General features: G+C 36.4%; 1 protein-coding gene across 1 annotated transcript in view; it reads right to left on the bottom strand.

Moving 5' to 3' along the window:
• Nucleotides 1–15,540, bottom strand: part of JMY (junction mediating and regulatory protein, p53 cofactor) — a 63,668-nt gene that overhangs the window by 25,490 nt on the left and 22,638 nt on the right. The window contains exons 3-4 of the mRNA XM_030236643.2: nucleotides 6,475–6,625; nucleotides 4,490–4,659 (exon numbers count right to left, since the gene is read on the bottom strand). Of these exons, the coding sequence (XP_030092503.2) occupies nucleotides 4,490–4,659; nucleotides 6,475–6,625 (321 nt within the window). The remainder of the gene's footprint in view (nucleotides 1–4,489; nucleotides 4,660–6,474; nucleotides 6,626–15,540) is intronic.

Genomic DNA, 15,540 nt, shown 5'->3' with positions numbered 1-15,540 from the left:
TCTGATGGCTTCTCTCAGAAACTGGATGAAAGTAATGGTAAATTTTGAAGGAGATTTGTGATCTGTCTACCTCTTTATACAGAAGAAATGTCCAGTTTCATATTATAGACAGTCCTTAAAAAGGACTACTGTCTACCAAGAAAAAATGCCCAACCTATTGGGCGATACATCTAAAAAAATATTTGCTAGCATGTTCTGTACATTATGGTGTTATCTTCTCATTGTAAAAATGAGTCTGTAACTAACAGCTACAAATGGGTTCCTTGATTATTTAAGTATGACTACAGTAAACTAGAAAGGTATCTGTACTGAATTAAACCAATGATCCATTTTAATCAATACCCTGTTTTGGGAAAATGTTGCAAAAATCCAGGACAATGAAACAAAAAAGGCACTGCAGTGATATCTTCCCAAAAGGATTCACCAGCCTCTAGCACAGCCCGCAGCATAACTTAAACCACATTGCCACCTCTTATACAAAACAGACTTATTGGATTTAATAAAAACATTTGTCCAATCCCTTTTTTTTTTTTAAACATGTAAGCTTTTAGCACCTGCCCCATTATCTATTGACAGGGATTTAACAGCTCAATTAAAAGCAAATTTAATTGTGTACTATACTTATTTCCATATAAGACTCCTAGACAGAAGATCAGCAAATCAAGTCTTGCAATTTCTATTTTAAATTTCTTCTGCTATATTTTGTATTTCTGTATGCATATTTTATATATCAACTATTAGTCTGAAAACTCTAGTAAGTCCTTAAGTGAACACCAGAAACCTTACAATCATTAATGTATCATGTATATGCTAGAGTCCAATGCTACACAAAAATGTCTTGTTATGCCATTCTATTACTTTGCATGTATATTAAGTTAATAACTTGATGAGAACAGTAAATGACATACTGATTGCATAACTGGAGTGAACTACAGGCTACTTTTCAAGACAAAAGGACTGATTCCCTTGAATCTGATTCTCCAGTTTTTCCATATAAGAGGGATAATTTTTATTGTTCATTATAATATTAGCAGTTTTCAAGGCATTTGGCATTTTTCATGGTTTCCTCACTGTAAAAGGCAGCAAAATTTGGTGGGTTTGGGGATAAGGAAACTCAGTGTGTGAAATGTTTGTCTGCTTTTTAAATTAAGGTAGCGTCAAATGTGACCACCCCTAAGAACTTCCCTTTTTCCATGAATTGTGAAAATTACTCAAACCTTCACAATTTTTCCTTAGAAACAGATGTTCCAAAATTTAAATACACAATGTATATAAAAACTAAATAAAGACATAAAGACACACAGAGATGACCTTCAAAAGTATCAGCTCACCAAGTTATAGCAGCTGAGTACCTCATTCAGTTGCACTGGTATCTGCCTGATAAAGGATCTTATCATCTGACAACTGTAACTTTGCCCTACAAAGAGCACACACTACAGATGCTGCTAGTTACCTGTTCTGTTTTAGGGGTAACTAACACCCCACCACTTTATTCAGCTTTGAGGTGCAAAAGAAATGGGAAATGAGTACTACTGTATGGTTCATAGGCAGATATTCTAGCCATATAATAGCTCCCCACGAAAAAGTAAAATGAAGACCTTGAATGTCAACAATTTATGTTAAAACTTCATGTAAGATACTAATAATGTGTGCTAATTCAAAACAATATAATCTCTTTTGGATGTATTTCACTATATGCCGTTAAAAATTTCTCTCCTTAATTGAGAGCAATTCTTACGAGTTTTTACCTAATCTGTACCACTAATTTGCTGCATCCTTGGTAGCTCTCAGGCTGATCAACATAATGAGAAAAACATAAAGAAACTTAACATGAGAACAGTATGGGAAACATTCTGCAGTTGTGCTGGTTTTAGCTGGACTAGAGCTAATTTTCTTCTCAGTGTCTGTCTCAGTGCTATGTTTTGGATTTGTGCTGAACACAGGGTTGATAATACAGAGATGTTCTTGTTATCACTGCTTGCACAGAACCAAGGTCTTATATGCTTTTTGTATGGTTACTCTAGCAAGAAAGATAGAAGTGCATTGGAGGTTGGGAAGAGACACAACCAGAACAGGCGACCTCAACTGACCAAAGGGATATCCCAGACCATGTAACATCATGCCCAGTATATAAAGTGGGGGGAAGAAAGAGGAAGGGAGGGACATTTGGAGTTAGTGGAGTTTTGTATTCCCAAGTCACAGTTACCTGTGATGGGGCTCTGAACTCCTGGAGATGACTGAACACCTGTCTGCCCATGCGAAGACAAGAAATAATTCCTTGTTTTGCTTTGCTCACATGTTTGGCTTTGGCTTTGGCTTTCCCTATTCAACTGCCTTTGAAAATCTCAACCCATGAGTTTTCTAGCTTTTAGCCTGTCTGATCTCACTTGTGAGGGAGCAAGTGAGCAGCCACATGATCTTGGTTGTTGGCTGGGGTTAAAACACCACAGTGGTGGAGCAAAAAACTTAAACTGGTGAGATCCAAGTTCAATTTCCTGCCACAACTTTCTGCACTAATGAAAGCAAATAATTTAATCTCTACAGTCTTTGTTGTTGCATTCATACCAATCAGAGAGTGGTTGCATTCACTGAATCATAAGAGCAGCTTGGTTGGGGAGGGACTTGAAATCTCATCAAGTTCCAAGCCCCCCACCACAGGCAGGGACACCTTGCACTAGACCAGGCTGCTCAGAGCTTCATCCAAGCTGGCCCTGAGCACTTCTCAGGATGTTGGTCCACAACATCCCTGGGCAACTTGTTCCAGTGTTGCTCCCCCAAAATTCCAAGAATTTATTCCGAATATGTACTTTAAACTCATCCACTTTCAGTTTAAAGCTATTTCCCCTTCTCCTGCCACAATATGCTCTTGCAAAACTTTTCTTTTCCAAGACTAAATGTTCAAAAATCCATTGGCAAGCTGTTGAACACAAACACTTTCCTCAAGTGAAGTCATATCACATCTCTGTTCTGAATTGTCATTTTTCTGAGCTAAAATCCAAATGTATTCATTTCTTGAGCATTTTAGTATCTTTGAACAAATATCCTCTTTTTATCTTCTTAGTAGCTAAATGATTTGCCAGGAGGTATTTCAGTTCTACAAACATTATCTTTACAAGACTACCACCATTCTTCACAAAGATGGGATTCCCAGTCATGTTTCTCACATTCAACTCTTTATACTTAAGCCTTTTACATTCTCAGAACACATGCTGTGCATATATCAGAACAGAAGCTGGTTGGTGCTATCTCCCTGTCACTGTACTCAGACCCAGAGCTCTCTAAGCCTTGTAATACACCATCCCAAAGCACCATGGTCATTAGATAGTCCTTTTTTCTCCATCCCCAAAAGCCCCAAACTCACAGCTCACTTTCATCCCAATGTATACTACAAGGAATCTTTCCTTTTCCTGTGCAGCCTCAGCATATCAGACCAAACACTCACTCATTTATCAGACTGAGATCTCATTCAATAAAAATTCAGAGATCTCCACAGGGAAAAAAATAAGATATGCCACAAAAAGAAGATGCGTGGTTACTCTAAGTGAAAATATTCAATATATTCAATATATTTCCTAGGATTGTCTCATCAACTCTTGACTAAGGATGACAACAGCCTGATAAACTCAGGTTTCCAGACAACTCTTGGACTTCCAAATCTAAAGAGCACTGAAATGCAGTAAACCTATTTTTGTGCTCTGGGTCTTGCATGTACTCTCTCTTCCCTGCAGATCAAGCTGTCTTCTACAGAGGGATCCTAAAATAGACACATAGTCTATCAGCCTTACAAACCTACCAGCCTTTGCAGTGCTCAAGTCGTGAGCTCTCTGGATAACCTTTTCATAACAGCATCATCAGTTTAATCAAATTTTGCTGAAAATGTTTGAAAAGTTCTCCTAAAAAAATCATCTAATTGCTAGAATACACATTAACATTAGTATGACAGGAAGTTCTTTGCATCAAACATCCATATGGTAGCTAGGTTTAAAAGAGAATTTGAAACATTGTTACTTTTGAAATGTCACAAAATCCAATAAATGTGGATTTTTTTCCTGCTAACACATTTAAGCACAGTTTAATGCATTAACTCTTTCCTCGGGAAAACCGTAACTAGCACAGCCCCCTGTGGAACACTGCCTTAGTAATTAAGGTAAGCAGAAAAAGAGTGCAACACACTCCATATAGAAGTCAAACACCTTCCATATAGAATGTCAGAGCTATTCTGAAAAGACGGTCACGTCTCAGAGCTAAACTGCAGAGATTACATAGCGGCCAATTTCTGTCCTATCCTTTCTCTTCATTTTACTCATTCCAGTGGATGGCTGTAAACATAAAGAGCAAAAACTGTCTTTCTGGTTGACTAACCAGGAAAAAGTGAACAGAAAACGTAGGTAAGTGGCACAAAACTCACCACACCTACATTGCAACATCATTTGTCTAACATCGCTCTTCTGTGCACTTTATTTTTCTACTTACTGGCATGAAAACTTACCTCCTCTTTCAGTGCATGCTTCTTCTGCTCCAAACAGATTTCTTTAGCACGCATCAACTGCAAAGTCTCCTTAGAAACTGCATACTGAAGCTTTTCCATACGTTCTACTGCTGCTGCCCATGCTGCCTTACCAAATTTTTTCTGGTCTGCTCGCATTCGATCATACACAGCTACAAAAAAGAACAGAAGAGGCAGGCATCTTACTAGTCTACTCTTCAAACCACTAGTGATCCTGCTGCAAAGAAAATGCACACATTTGTACTTAATAAAAATCTCATTAATACAACTATTTGGTCTTGAACTGGATCCCAAATTTTCCCCACTTCTGTAACCACCCATTATCAGCTACTAAAGTCTCCAGCTTACCTTAATAACATCTATAGTACAGTCATAAATTAAAGTAAATCTGAAGAGTGAAAAAAATACTATTTAAAACAAAGATTTCAGCTTAACTTCAAGTGCAACTCTGTAAGAACACCGCATGAAATTAAAACATCTATCTTTTAACTCAAAACGCAGAAGTTCCTTGCCTGATTCAGATTTACTATTCTTGGGCCCCAGACAACATCTAGATGGACACATACAAGATTTTCACCAATGTTAATAGACAGGTCATGTGATACTGTACTTAGCATTGCAAAGCAAAAGCCACAAAAGTAATGGAATCAAAGGGGTGGCATTAAGTCACCACATGCTATTACATGCTGCTCTTAGGTAATAAGAAGCACCTTTATGTTCTCATGTGTTTTTCCTCTGCCATCTGTTAGTATTTGGGTATGTAAGACTACCCTGCGATCACCAGGAGGCAAAGAAAAACCCCAAACACAAAAACCAGGTAAATAACTTGTATTTTAAAGATCTACACTGTACTCAGCCTTCAAGCATGTCACTATCCACTGGTTCTCCCCCAAATCCTGATTGCTGTACATAAAAAATCATGTGAACAAAAAAAGTAAATATCTATAAATATGCATTATCAACTAGTAGTGTATCTTACTGGCTGCCTTTGTCATACTAGAAAAGAAGCGAAGCTGATTAGTATATTTAGAATTTCCTCTAAATTTATTCCAACATGCTTAAACCTATAAAGTCATCCAGTCAGAGTAAGGTAAAATTTCACACCTAAATTTCACATTAACTTGGGTGGTCACTGAACAGAGATGCAGTGCCTGCATCTCTTGAGTCAGATGTAGCAGTCATGTACAGAGATGGCAAGAGACCTACCAGTCAAAAAAGGATTTCTCCTGTGGATCTTGCACAATCACTATCACCAAGGCAAAGAAAGAAAGAGGGACCTGCAGTTAGGCAGGGGAGGACACCAGGACAAACTTTGTCAGTGAACTGGAAAACGTATGTTTGCCCTATTAAATTGGTTATTTAAGGTAAAATGGTACAAGGATGAGAGCATGGGCATACATACCAAGTCACTTGACCTCGCTTTACTGTACCACTTTTTATTAAAACCATCACATTCTTCAAACACAGAAAAGCCAAGGTTATATCCATGAAGGCTTCTGAACAACAGAGCAGCTTTCATTGAGTAGTTAAACTGAGCTGTTGCTTAATGCTTAGTAATGAAAAAAATTACTGAAAGATATAGAATACTAGAAAAGGAATCAGCTGAAAGACAATTAACATTTACTATGGGGGTCTGCCTTATCCAGTACAGAAAACAGAATCCACCAGGGACTCTTTGCTCCTAAATCCTTTGCAAATACAGAGTACCACTAATACAATTACATTGAGAAAGTGGCTGTAAAACTTCTACCTAAAATTTCTAGTCTGTTCACTGCTGATGACGTTCTAAAAAGGTTTACAATTGAAAGATTGAAATAGACACAGAAAAAAACCCAAATAGGAATGACAACTGCATTTTCCTCATGAAGAATTGATGAAAAAAATAACTCACAGTACAACACAGAACATAGTAAACATTAAATGATTTAATTTTTTATTTGATGGATACGATGACAGGAAATAACTACCTTTTTGTGTTTTAGCTGTTATTTCAAAATATTTAACTGTAAGATCTTGAATAGAAAGCACAGCCATGTGAGCTTTCTTCTGCCAGTCAGCATCTTCTTTTTGCAGACTCTCAATTCTTCTGGGGCCCAGGTAGTCATTCTCTATTGAGATCTGAAAATAAATCAGCCCATAATTAAAAATACAATTATTTGCAGCTATCCTGCCAACAGCAAACAGCTTCAGGGCTAAGAAATAAAATGCAACAAAACAGATAAAACTACCACCACACTTTCTACTCAACAGTAAAAAACTCTACGGAAGCACCCCCTTATCTTCAAAAAGTACATCCATCTTCCATAATTATTGTTCTTACCGGGCACATAAAACCCACATACATAAGCTTGATTTGTCAACATCTTTTTATTATGTATCTCATTACCAGCAGATTGCATGCATGCTTCATGCTTCATCCAGGCTTTCTTCCAGCCTGGACTATTTAATTATGAAGTAAATAAATGCTCTTTGATCAGAATGAAGCTGGCAACCAGGGGGTAGCGCTAAGTGATCATCAACATTTTAGAAGTTTTTCTGTGTTATAGATGACTTTAAAAAGTGTATTTTCCTAGTGTCTAGGAGCTCAAACATCCTTTCGTTGCCAAGATCAAGGCAATTTTATTCTGAGGTCCCAGCTATCTGAAGCCAATAAAAGACTTGGAGTTTGGTTTACAGTTAATAAATACATAGCTTTCTCTCCCAAACCTGAGAATTTCTACACACCTGTCACACTACAACAGACAATGTATCTTGTATCTTAATTAAAAATTTAAGCCTGCTCATGCAATACCAAAGTATTAATTATTAATATTTTTCATATCTATCAGTCAAGAAGACACCTTAATAGTACAGGCAAAACTGAACAAAAGCAAAAGTGCTCATAACTTTGTATGTCCCTGAATATTTCAACCTGAAGTTCTAATGCCTCAAGTATTAATCTTGATTTCACAGAGCTTCAATTTGGTCTAAATAGCCATTCCACTCAAATTGCAAATGAAAGGTTTTTAAGTGACTGTTCAGGACCTACGTACCCACTTGTCCCTGTCTCTCAGATGGATGATTTTCACAAGTAAAAACAAATGGATGCTATCTAAATACTTGTTCATTTCTTAAAAAACACTTAGACATTAATAAGGTACTTGAATCTACTTCTTTTATATTTCCAAAATTCTTAGAAAGGCAAGAGGTGAAGCATAATGTGGACACGTGGTAAGTGAATAACACTCACTAGATACATAGATACATTGTAACATGTCATTCTATGGAGCAGGTATGAAACATGTTTCACACAGGCAATACTTATGAGTGGACAGACAGGTTTCCAAATAAATATTGAACTGCAGACATACACATACACACACACACACCAGTGAATTACACACTGGTGAAATTAATGCTTTCCATTTACACAGAACTCTGAAACAGCAAATTCATTTGTGAAGCTGGATAAAAAGCAACACAGTTAAAAGTCATTCTTTTCTGCTCCTTGGTAGAGGTGAGGTAACTTGACACTGAATAGACCAAGGATCACTGATAATGTGAGTAACGTTCTTATTAGGCACGAGTTCTAGGAGAATAAGCCTCAAAGTAACATATTTTCATAAAGTTTTGTCTGCCAAATATTTTTAACACACACAGCAAGCTGAAGAGTTTTATGACTTCATGATATAATTGTATCTTTGTTCCCTAGAGCAAGTATTTACAAGCAACAAAAAAGGGAAGCATTTTTTCATTATCCACAATCCCAAGTATGTCATCCATATATCATAATCAGCACTAAAGGTACACATAAAGCAACACAGAGAAAACCCAAGAAGTCGTGGCTTTAATCAACTGCATGAACAAGAACAGATGAACAATTCGCCTTTAGGCTGCAGGAACAGTGTTATGCTTAACCGAGGTGTGAAAGGAGCCCCAAAAAGCTAAAATGGATAGAAACTTTTCCCTAATGTTGCTTGATCTACCTTCACGTTTGCCCACACCTACACATCTAGCCAGATAGTCAAACTCTTAGAACAGTACAATAAAAAAAATCAAAGATAAAAGGTACAGCTAATGTTCATGTTTGGACTCTGCCTTCTGCAGCTTGGATAAGGGACACATACACAGAGTGTTAACTTTCTGGCTCTGAAGACACAGAATAATGGAGGATGGATGTGCTGGTTTTGGCTGGATTAACATTCTTCGTATTAACTGTTATGGGCTCTGTTTTGGAATTGTGCTGCAAACAGTCTTAGTAATACAGGGATATTTTAGCTACTGCTAAGCAGTGCTGACACAGAGCCAAGGCCTTTTCGGCTTCTCATCCCACTCCACTAGTGAGGAGACTGGGGATTCACAAGAAGTTGGAAAGGGACGCAAGTGGGAAAGCTGACCCCAACTCACCAACAGAGACATTCTATACCATAGAGCACTGTGCTCAGCAATAAAGCTGAGGGAAGCAAATGTTCAGAGGGATGGCATTTGTCTTTCTAAGTCACTGTTACACTGCACTCTTGGAGACAGTTGAACACCTGCCTGCCCATAGGAACCAGTGAATGAGTTCCCCATTTTGCTTCACATGTACAGCTTTTGCTTTTCATATTAAACTGTCTTAATCTCAATTCATGAGTCTTCTCAGTTTTACTCTTCCGATTCTCTTCCCACCACCACTGAGCTAGAGTGAGCAAGCAGTCATGGGGCTGAGTTGATGGTCATGGTTCAACTATGACAAAGAATGAGGCTCTCACTATTAAAAAGGCAGCATCCAATCTAAAGGTGAAGACAGAATATAGGTACGAGTGGGGAAGAAATATCCCACATGCTTTCTTAATAAAGTTAAATGGCTAGAAGCTAATGATGAACCTTAAACTGAAAAGCTTGTTCCCTTCACTCCTGAAGCTGTTGGACCAGACTACCACAGCTACAACCTCTCCACAGCTATGACAGCATGAGAGAACTGAGGGTCAAGGTGAAAAAATTCCAAATGAGAAAGTTCAAGAATAGGCTTCAGGCTGGAATAACAATTCTCAGTCACAAAGATCTTTGTTACTCTTCAGATACATGAAAGACAGGATCTAATTTTGGGAAAAGCAGCCATAAGGTAACTCCAGAACAGTATTCAACTAATAGAATCTGCACTGCCTCCTTGAAGACAGCTTGCACCTGTGTTTCTATCAGGTCAATGACTTTCTGAGTGGCAGCAAACTTTAGGAGTTCCTTTGGTGCCTCAGATCTAGCTGGCTACTGCTCCCTGCTTCTCACTTCCTGCCCAAGCTTGCTCTGCTGGGTTTGCCTGACACACATGCCCCGTGGACTTCTGAGAGCCACTCCATTGACCTGAAGGAGTCAAAAAACCTATGGGAAAACCAATCTCTTCCTATCCAGATACTTCATTCCACCTGATTCAATTTTGCCACCAAAATGTAAAAATGAAAAAGTTATTAAAAAGAAACAATCAAAAAAACCACAGTATAAAACAAAATACTGATCGTAACCTTTCCAAAGGTAATTACAGTCATTCTTTATAATCAAAACTAAATAACTATGACAAACTAGAAGATAGAGGGCATACAAAAAGATACTTCTAGCCATGGACCTGGCACACTTTGGGAAAACATATTAAAAAGAGATAACGATATTATGTGTGCACATACTGACAGCACCAACACTTAGAAGAATTACCAGCTCTCAAGTGCAACCTAGCTAGAGAATTACTGTAATCCACTGGTCATTAATTAAATTGATGCTTGTCATCCTTTCCAGGCAGGACACAAAATCTCCAGAGAAAAACAGAAATGAAAAACTGAGACATGGGGGTGAAATATATATGGTGCCCTTGCCAAACAGCTATCTGGGCATTAGACCTCAGTCCAAGAAAATGCCACTAGAAAAAAATCTTTTAAAATATATATTAAATCATAATATTCAATTTAAATAATGTGATTGTGGTACATTTATATACAAGACAGAAATTATTCATGGCATATGTTATCACAGGAAAGAGAAAGTAAGCCAATGGAGGGAAAGAGATAGCCTAAATGAAGACTACAGCTGTAATAGGGGGAAAAGTTGGGGAGTAAAGATAAGGAACATGCCTCTGGAGTTTGAAGATTATGAAATGGCAAGTTTTCTCCCCACCTGCAAACACCTCCAGGACAGAAGTGACCACTCCCTTACTTTGTCCTAGCTAAGAAGTTAAAAAGGAAAAGGGAGTAGCCACGGACATAAACATCAACATGAGTTTGTTGATGTTTATGTCCAGGCTTGTGAGTCTTGAAGACTTTATTTTCTATATTCTCTTCAATAATTAATCACCTTGATGTAAGACAAGAACTCTCATTATGGAATTAAAGGAAGCTCTTACATACTTCTGCATTCCATTATTGTTTGCAATATATGCATAACCTGCTTATGCTGTATTTTGCTCACCTTTATGATGCAAGCATCTTCAGTTTTTACAGCTCATAAAAGAGCAGATGTCATTTTAGAGACTAAACAAATAATCTTTACATTACTATTATCCATGCTAAGTATGACTAAAAGAAGGCAAAGAATAACTAATAAGTGCTGTCACCTAATGGCACTTCTTGTAAAATTGTGTACCTACTTTCGATATAATAATATTTTTAGTTAAAAATTAAGAAGCTCTAATGCAGCTGAAGTTTCTTCCTAACCTAAAAGGCTTTCCAGTTACCTAATATTTTTTCAAAGTGAGCTTTTGGCCTGGAATTGCTCATTTGGACTCAAAAGTTTTGGAGAAAGCCTGGTCTACAGAAAAACCTCTCTTTTAACAACTAGATGAGAAGCCAAATCTACAATTTCTCTTCTACTCATCACTTTACCAATAAAACAATCCAGCTATTCTTCCTTTAAAAATCCTATAATCTCCTTGAGAGGAATCCAAGCTTCACGGTAAAATTTGCTATGATTTTTTTTTTCCCTGATGATGAAGCTTGCTTTTGTTGACTTTCATGTTTCACAAGTTTTACTTCAAATGATGCTTTGAAGCCTAAGAAAATTATGACAGCTTTCACAAAAGTGGTTGTCGCAAAACACAGAAAAAGGGATAGAAACAGAAGCCATTAACTTCAACACATCACACAAACACTTATTTTCATCAGCTTTTGCTTCAGACTAATGGAACATGAACATATCTCAACACTGTATTTATATGTTTCTGAAGGAGAACAAATAAATTCTTCAGAGAAAACAAACTGAAAGGAGGCTCCTAAACTAGCCCATAAGCAAACGAGGATGGATCAACAAAGGCAATGTTGTACTGGAAATATCCTTCTCTGGAACAGTTGGCAAATTATGGTGAAGTTCTGAAGAGACTAAAGTAAGCTTATTGAGAGAAAATACGAGCAACAGGCCCGAAATGATGGGATAGACATATATTATACAACTACTAAGTGAAGGTCTTTAACACTTTGCATGTTTTTTTCTGGACAATGAACAAGATTGACAGAAGTAAGACTTGGCCCAGGCCATGAAATAACTTAGGCAGGTATGTCACATCTCTCTCCAGCTCCCTTTGTTATCCTTCTCCTGGATGGACTTGTAATAGGTAGAAAACGAGAAAAATGTTACATGTAACAGCAGTTCAGTTAATTATAAGAACAAAAAAAAAAAAGTCAGCTGAGTGAGTAGTGCAGATGATGGTGACAAAACACAAAATAGAAATGGCTTTATACATGAAAACATGTTTCAGATCAAAGGCTCAGCTATCTGCCTTCTCCAAGAGGTCAAAAAAGCAAGTCCAACCACAGCCTGCTAGACATAGTAGCCAGAAAACAATTATTTCAGCATCTAATCAGAGACTTATCCAAGTGAGGCCTACTAACTTTTTTTGTTGTTTTTATTGTTTTTAAATTAACTGTGATCCCAACTGTTAACACAAACTATTTTCCCAAATAAGTTATAATTCTGTACATACAGCTCTAAATATATTAGGTGAAAGCATTCGCCTTCGAAAAGGGCTTTACAGTTTTACCCTAAGGAATATGGACATGGACTTCAATATTAATACCTAAAAACCCATTCAGTTTGCATGGTCTAGATTCCTCATAATATCTGGCACCTGGGATTAAAATACAAACTGCATGAGTTTTGATTATGTTAAAACACAGGAAATCAACATATACAATTTAGTCAGGACGGTAAGGGAAGCAACAAACCAAAAGGTAACAAGGTGTTAGGACATACGGAAAGAATACTGAATAGTAAGGTCAGTCTACTGTGAAGTGCAGTGGTTAATGTTTTTTCCAGAATGGAAAATACTGAAAAACTAAGAAGTAGTCAGAAGAGAAAAATCATATGATGATTTACATTAGGGTAAACATATAAGAGGAAAGACTGGGTTTATTTAACTGGTATTTTTTCCCAAGACACACAAGAACTTATGTAAAGAGGTAAAGTGTTAAAAACACTAAGCTACAGTATTTCATATTGGCAATTGACAGAATTCAAGCACAGTATACTCAGCATTACACCTTCCTTACTCATTCATCTGTATATCATAAAACCTTTCTATACATTTCAGCTTCACTGACTGAGACCTAGAGTAAAAGAGACTTCACCTTCAAAAAGAAAGCTTTTATTTTTCAGAAAATATACTTTTAAGAAGACATTCTACTAGTTATTTGAAAATGCTGTTTAAGCCAAGTTAACTCAAAGGCAAGTGGGCTTGAGTGTTTCCAGACATTCTATATTCTGTTTGTGCATGAAAATGATTGGATGGGCTTTTAAAACTTCAGTTAAAAAAAACCTAATATATGCAACAGACAAAATGTTAAGCATATATATCAAGAGTTCATCAAAATATGGTTGACAATTTTTATATACAGATATAATGAAGAAAGAGAAATATTGACAAAAGTATTAGCCAGAAGAAGTCAGACTGAAGACATAAAAATAGCCATGAACATAGACACTGACTGAAAATACCTCAAACTAGCAAATAAAGTCTGATAAGTTTCAGTAAGAAGTTAGAAAATATGATGAAAGCTTACAAAAAGGGGTTTTTTCAGAGCACTACTGAAAAGAAGCGCTAAAAAGTACTAGATTTCAAGCAATTTAGATATTTAAGTAAAAAATCTTTTTGTAAATTTGTAAACTCTCAGCAAATTTTTCAACCTCTGAAGGCCTTCACTCCCTACCCTTGACCTCTGCAGTTTGAATAACACTGCATCAAAGTCTCTTCCTTTTTCCTCTTTCCTTATCTCCAACACTGCAAAGGAAAAAAAAAAAAAAACCATACATTTCTAGGTTTCACCCTCCTCGACTCTAATCCTCAGGGACACATAATTTAGAATTTTCTGCATGTTCATCAGCCTTTCAAAGTTCCATCAAGATGCCTTTTTGAATGGATACACTGATTCTGCATTTTTCTGCACCATTTCCTCCATTACTAGCATTTTAGAAAAAATAAATGAAGAAAACGTACAGATACATTGCTAACTACCAAATTCTTTTACAGGCCTCCTAAACTGATGGTTAATCTGAATCATTAATAACCACTGATGATTCTCCTTCTGAACACACATATATTTGGTGTCCACAGTTAAACTGTGGAAATTATTGCCACAGAGCATGTAAGGTATGTACTAAGCATGTACTAAGAGTTTGTTTCTGCTTTATTTGTAGGTTGTTTTAAAGCAGCACAGGTTCATTGAGGCACCCTATTTTCTATACTTTCTACCCCTTAACATTCATGATTTATATATCTTTCTGATCTTTGATGAATCACTAAGGCAATCCAATTCTTTAACTCTGGTCTAGCTTTGAGAATGCTTAACAGGGAAACACCCTTGCATTTCATACTGTCATTATTCTGATACTGTAGTATGTTTTTGAGAGGAAGAAACTAAAACTGTGACATTCAAGATGCAAATATACCATGGATATATACCAGAGTATGATGTTTTCTATTTGGCACTTGGCAAAAGCGCCATTTTATTGTTTGACAGCAAATTCAAGATAAATCTTATACATTTTTTCCTCATCAACCTTCTGCACATACAATAATTTTTATTTATTGAAATTTCACCTACCATTTTATTATCCAAAACAGCTTTTTCTACAGTGACTTTAAAAAAAAATAAACTATAAACCTTTCAGCATTCTAGCATAATCAAATTTTTCTACAAGTCTTATGAACCACTTTTATAGCTGAATATCTACAGCAGTCTTGTACTCAATTTTTAGACAAGCAGATCTAACCAATCAGATACACACCACAGTTTTGTAATCAGCTACCTCTTAACAGGAACTAAAGTTTTGTTAGAATGACTTAGGGTACCAGCCTGCTTTCTATCAGATTGTCTCTTTGGAACTTTTTTTTTTTTTTGAGAAAGTCCATAAGGTCCTAACTTTAACTCAGCAAAATGTTCTGTTCTGAGTTCATATAATAGTCTAGAGGATTTATAGTCCAGACTGTAAACAGCGACTGATATACAATCCTTTTGAATCTATAAAGCCAATTAGCATAATTTACCATATTGCAACAAACATGCAAGCAATAATTTCCCTGAAGGTTCTGACCATTTCGCATAAACTAAAGATTTCTTCTCCAGTCTACAGGTTTTTCAAAAGCTATGTTTATTTAAGTATTATTCCTAATGATGTGAGGACACACCTTCAGCTGCAAATAGATTTTTAAAAAGTTTAAAATCCCTTGATGTTTTACAGTTTCTCCAAAACATCTTTATGTGATTAGAAACTTTTCAAAAAAAGATATTCTGTACATACTTTTAAAAGTAATTCTCTCAGTTTTGCCAGCTGTTCTCACCTCTAAATTTCTTTTCCCTTGAACTTGTTTCATACTTCATTAAACTATTCTTTAACCAAAATTTTACATGTTCAATACAATGTAATTTATTTCTGTGTACTTAATTTTGCATAAATCAAAGTTACATAATTTAAAAACTTTACTACTGCAATTCACCACCACATATTAAACAAAGGAATTCACACATAGTTGAGCTAGAACTGTATTTTAATATACCAGAATCTGCATAAGCAAGCTTGAAAGGGAAGCAAACTTTCAGACA

The sequence above is a fragment of the Serinus canaria genome, chromosome Z (assembly GCF_022539315.1).
Source record: "Serinus canaria isolate serCan28SL12 chromosome Z, serCan2020, whole genome shotgun sequence".
Classification (NCBI taxonomy): Eukaryota; Metazoa; Chordata; class Aves; order Passeriformes; family Fringillidae; genus Serinus; species Serinus canaria.
This window is presented reverse-complemented; position numbering and strand designations above follow the sequence as displayed.